General features: G+C 34.7%; 1 protein-coding gene across 1 annotated transcript; it reads left to right on the top strand.

Moving 5' to 3' along the window:
• Positions 1 to 581: 581 nt before the first annotated feature.
• LOC108378386 (uncharacterized) lies at positions 582 to 3,367 on the top strand. The gene is made up of 2 exons (XM_017634688.1): positions 582 to 1,511; positions 3,193 to 3,367. Exons 1-2 carry the CDS (start codon positions 666 to 668, stop codon positions 3,316 to 3,318), a joined length of 972 nt encoding a protein of 323 aa, XP_017490177.1. The 5' UTR covers positions 582 to 665; the 3' UTR covers positions 3,319 to 3,367.
• The last annotated feature ends 2,225 nt before the right edge of the window (positions 3,368 to 5,592 follow it).

Here is a 5,592-nt window from a genome sequence, read left to right as displayed (position 1 = left end):
TGGGAAACAACATTTCCCATCGCTGCAAAATATGCAACGTCGAAACCCATGTATATATTTTGCAAAAAAGCATAGCAAAATAAATGCGACCCTGTGCTGGTTGTTTTGTTGCTGGAAATGCTACATATTTCTCTCTTCCTCTCATCTCGCTCACTTCATCTTTTTTGCTGTCTCTTGTTATTCAGCCCTATGCTGTAATCCGTCGTAGATTCAATTTTGCTACGAATCGTAAAATTGGTATGCTGAAATCCGTGTTGTCGTATCGTAGGTTCGAAATTCGTAGGCCATCTTCGAAATTCGTAATGTTGGTATGCCTGAACCCGACGTAGCTGTAATTTTTATGTATTTGTCGGAAATTTTGTACGAATAGCAACTCGTGTCGGAGCGAAACAAATTGTATTAAAATATCAATAAAATAAAGTGTGTAAACGCAAAAATATGTATATAAGTTGAAGTGTGAAAAGAAACAAAAAAATTTTATTATTAAATGTTTACAAAATTAGCAAGTCGAAGATCACAACAAATCGCTCGCAATACGAAAAACTGTTGGAATGCATGAGCGAAAGGCCGGACATTTCCCGAGGCTTTGTAAAAGTAGCTAAAGAGGATGTGGTGGAATTTTGTGAAAGCGTTGCAAGAATTAAAGCGGCACAATATCTAGTTGAATGGAGGCCCTTAAAAAGAGGGAGCATACATTTATCATTGCATCAAGTCGTCGGAGTGATAAGACGTGTTTTTATTTTGCTGCCGCTATGGAAACTCTTACGTGCTCTAAGTGCTTTAAATCCGTTCGTATTGGCTATGAAATCTCATGCCAAGTGTGCAAAAGCAAATTTCATAAAATCTGTGCTAAAATCGACAATAAAGATCTTTCTGATTTACTTGCTAATAATGAAAACATTGTTTTTAATTGCAACAATTGTCTAACTTGTACATCGAATTTGGCTTCGACGATTGCTTATTTAACTAAAGACCTTAAAGGCTTAGTAGTGAAATTAATCAGTGGAGAAGTTGTTATTGCTTCGCCTGCTCCTATTGCTGCTCAGACTAGTTCGCTGATACCTGCTATCAATACTTCAGTTGCTTCGTCTTTTCTTGCCGACAATGCTGCTAATAATTCATCTACATCTACTGTTGTTGGCTCTAAGTCATCGTTAGCGCAAACAATTTCTGTCACCAAGCCGAATATCGTGCCTATTGTTGCTGCATCTAATGCTAATAGAGCTGAGTTACCTGCTTCCACAGTAAACTCTGAGACTACGACTGCTCTCACTACTTTGACTTATGCGCAATCTGTTGTTGGTGATATGGCTACTAATTCTGTGCCTTCGTCTAGTGCTGCTACTGCGTTTACATATTCCTCATCGTCTTCTTCGTTCTCAGCTTCTGCTCACCCAGCTACTGAAACAAACGAATTCACTGCGCATTCGGATTGGAAAGAGGGTAGGGGAAAAAATAAACAACGCAAACAGATGATTGTCACTGGAATGAGCTCTAACACTGACTTGGAGGTAGTGTTGCCAGAACTTTTCAGGGCGACCGGCTAGATTGGACAAAAATAACGGCTAAAAACGGCTAAAATGTTTCAACCAGAATTAAATTTTTTTTTAAATACATAAACTACAATTAGAAAGAGTAGTAAATCCATTGAATTTTTTTTTGGTTAATAAAGATTATTCATACGTAGCTAAGCTGTACACCACTTTATTTTTCTTTAACAAAGGAAACTGTCGTTATACGTAGCTAAGCTTTACATCAGAAGTCATGTTTGTATTACTTAAATATAAAAACAGAGATAAATTACAAACTTATGGCGCTTTCTTTTCTATTAAACAATTTTGCCTTCCTATAAATATTGGATCATTTTCAGTAGGTTGCTTTTTGTCCCGCAAAATTGCTATATTAGCTGAGAGTATGACACTTTTGATTAGTCGGAGGGCAATATTTTGAGAAATGAACACGTAAAGCTGTGAAAGCAGAAGGTCGTTTAATTTATTGACATTCGTTGTTGTTGCCGACCACTTCACTTTTAACAAGTTTATGACATTTAACTAAAATCATGCCACCAGATTCACTAGCAGAAAAATTTTGGTTTCTTAAAAAAGTAGAAAAAAATTTGAAGCTGCATGAAAATATTAAAAGTGTTGCGCGTTTCCAAACTGCCAGAATTCGGTACACCTGAGCAAACGTTCGAATATAAAGTTTTTTGCTTTTCCGAGGTAGGGTACGTAGGTTGATAACAAATTGCTGACGCAAAATATCTTTAAACCTCTGAAAGATGTACCATTATCCGTGAGACAGGAAAGAGGTCGAGTTAAAATGATGCCTGCAACTTGTAACAGTACCAATTTTTGGATTCTCGGAATTTTCTGATAAAGATGTGGTGCTGCTAAAAATATATATACAAAAATATAATCACGAAACTATGTATTTGTCACAAGAATTATCCACATAAGATGAAAACTACTGCAGTTTTATTTTATAAAATTTAAAAAGTATGTTTGCACCATGTATTGTCTTCCCAGAGAGTTTTGCTCTACATCGAAATTCGTGCCCTTTTATTTTCTAAGTGTAGCGAATAAAACTTCACACTTAAATTTAAGACATTCATAACAAAAATTTTATGAAGAAAATTCCCGCTACGTTCTCCCAAATATAAACTGGGACGCAAAATTGAAGCAAGTTTTGCCTATTTTTCTTTAGTTTATTTAATATTTATTATTTTTTATGAATATGTAGCTCATTACTTAACAAACAATACACTTGGTGTAAAAATTATGAAAATTCTGCAAAATTTCATCAAAACTTGTAACTTTTTAATCTGCTAAAATGACGCGTCCCAGTTTATGTGTATTTGGGTCACTCGCTTAAAACAAAAAACATTGAAATCGGCTCACTATCTGATTGTTTTTCAATTTTATATAACACAGTCCGACATGAAAATTTTCTCAGAGATAAGACTAGCCATTTCTAATAGATTTTGGAGCACTAAATTTGTAAAATTAAAAACTTGTATATTTGAATTTTAATAAAATAAGGCGAAGACCAAAATCGGCTAAAAACGGCTAATTTTTTTTTTGCAAAACGGCTAAAAAATCGGCTGCCGGCTAAATCGAATTTTTTCCGGCTGTTTGCTGTCGCAACCTGTTAAATCTAGCCGGAAAACGGCTAAAATGGCAACGCTGCTTGGAGGTGGCGGATGTGAAGAGATGGTTTCACTTGTCCTCCTTCCTTCCATCCGTAACAGCAGAAAATATTGTTGATTACGTAGTTAGGCATGCTGGTATAAACAAAAAACAACTTTCATGTTATGCTTAAGTTAAAAAACAGAATCCGCCTGTTAAAGCTAATAGGATTAATTTTAAGTTAGGTGTATCTCTGCCACTTTATGAAAAGCTTCTTTCACCAGAGATTTGGCCTGCTAACGTTAGTCTGCGCCCTTTTCGTTTTTTTCGAAAAGAAGATCAACAGAGACTAACATAAATGTATCTAATGCTATTATTGGATGTAGTACTAGCTTAAAAGTGTATTTTCAGAATGTATCTGGTCTTCGGACCAAGGTTGAAGCTGTTCATACTCATAGCTCTCAATTGGATTATGACATTTACGTAATTGTTGAGACATGGCTTAATGGACATTTTTTGGATGAAGAATTGTTCGACTCTAAGTTTTATAATGTGTACCGAAAGGACAGAGATATGATAAAAACTGTCTGTATAAGAGGCGGTGGAGTTCTTATTGCCGTTCGGAGGAAGTTGTGTTCATATAATGTTGATTTAGCTAATAATGACTCTCTTATTGACCAACTTTGTATTTGTATTAGTGGGCCCTCTTCTAAGGGTTCTCTTTACTTCGTGGTTTCCTACATTCCTCCAAACAGTAATAATGAACTGTACTGCGCGCATGCTAATAATATTAGCTCATTAGTCACGAATAAGTTAGGAGATAATCACTTATGCGTATTAGGTGATTTTAACCTATGCAACGTGTCTTGGTCCGGTTCGTTTTCAAACTTTGGCCTTACCCCAATGAATATTACAGCATATCATGAGTCGTATCTCCTTGATAATATTCTAGGTCTTAACTTAATGCAAATCAATAATTTTTTTAATGAATTAAATAGAATTCTTGATCTTGTATTTGTAAGTGATAACATCAATTGCAAATTGAGGAATGTTACTCTCCTATATCTCTTTGCGATAAACATCATGTGCCTTTGGTTCTCAGATTTGCTTTTTATGACTTTTTGAATTCACATGCCACCGAAATAGTTGGTTTTAATTATTCTGGGTTCGATTTTTCCATAATAAATAGCTTAATTACTGAAATCGATTGGGAAAGAATTTTGGTTTGCCCTGATGTATATAGTTCTTTCTCTATTTTTAAAACTCTTTTATTTGAGATTTGCGTAAATAACATTCCAGCTATTAAGAAACGTCCACATAAGTTTCCTTGGTATAATTTAAGATTAAAAAAAATAAAAAATCTAAGAAATAAGTTTTTTAAAAGGTTTAAAACAACTGGAAACCAGAACTTCTTAGTTAAATATAAAAAATTTCAAAAGCAATTTAGTTGTTTAGAAAAATTTCTTTACAGAAACTATTTGCTTGAAGTTGAATCAAAAATTAAATCCAACCCGAAGTCTTTTTGGCATTTCATTAAAGCGAAAAAATCTAGTTCCGGTATACCATCTGCTGTTTTTTTTCATGACAAATATGCTCACTGTCCCGCAGATATCGCCAATCTTTTTGCTGAATTTTTCGGTTCGAATTTTACCCAGGATGTTTGCACGCCCTCAGCAGACTTTAACTTTACGGCTAATTCATCTTTTTGTTTTGGATCCCAAAGTTTGTCTTTCAATGACGTTGCCAACGGTATCTCCAAGTTAAAACTGTCTGTGAAGACGGATATTGATGGCTTTTCAGCCGTCCTGTTTAAAAACTGTCCTGGTTTAGTTATCCCATTGAAAATAATTTATAATATGTCTCTAGCCTCTGGGGTTTTCTTAGATGACTGGAAAATAACTTCCATCAACCCTCTTTTTAAAAGTGGGAACAAAAGTGATGTTTGCAATTATAGGCCAATATCAAAGTTATCGTCTGTATCTAAACTTTTTGAAACTATTGTAGTTAAAAAATTTAATTTTGTAACGAAGAGTTTGATTTTGCCTTATCAACACGGTTTTGTTGCTAATCGATCAACGGTTACTAATCTTGCAGTTTTTAGTGAGTATTGTATTGCATCTTTTGCAGAAGGGTTTCAAGTTGACTGCATTTACACAGATTTTTCGAAGGCTTTCGACAAGGTTTGTCATTCGTGAATTTAATTCGTAATTTAGCCTCCTTGGGGTTCCATTAAATTTTTTTGCAATGGATTAAATCGTATTTAAGTGATAGGCGTTGTGTTGTCACAGTAGAAGGTGTAACTTCTGAGCCTTTTATAGCCACTTCTGGGGTACCCCAAGGGAGTATATTAGGCCCTTTGCTCTTCATATTATTTATCAATGATATAAGCCATTGCTTTTCTTTTGCTAATTTTTTGCTATACGCTGGCGACTTGAAAGTTTTTTCTATAATAAAAAGTCCGGCTGAT

The sequence above is a fragment of the Rhagoletis zephyria genome, unplaced genomic scaffold, assembly GCF_001687245.7.
Source record: "Rhagoletis zephyria isolate East Lansing unplaced genomic scaffold, Rhagoletis_zephyria_1.1 Rzeph_scaffold_00115, whole genome shotgun sequence".
NCBI classification, from domain to species: Eukaryota; Metazoa; Arthropoda; class Insecta; order Diptera; family Tephritidae; genus Rhagoletis; species Rhagoletis zephyria.
Note: the sequence above shows the minus strand (reverse complement) of the source record. Positions and strands in the feature narration are given on the sequence as shown.

Excerpts from the sequence above, each read along its gene's own strand:
- LOC108378386 (XM_017634688.1), top strand. The coding sequence starts at position 666 with ATGGAGGCCCTTAAAAAGAGGGAGCATACATTTATCATTGCATCAAGT. Across the intron at positions 1,512-3,192 it reads GCTCTAACACTGACTTGGAG|GTGGCGGATGTGAAGAGATG; the intron begins GTAGTGTTGCCA and ends CGCTGCTTGGAG.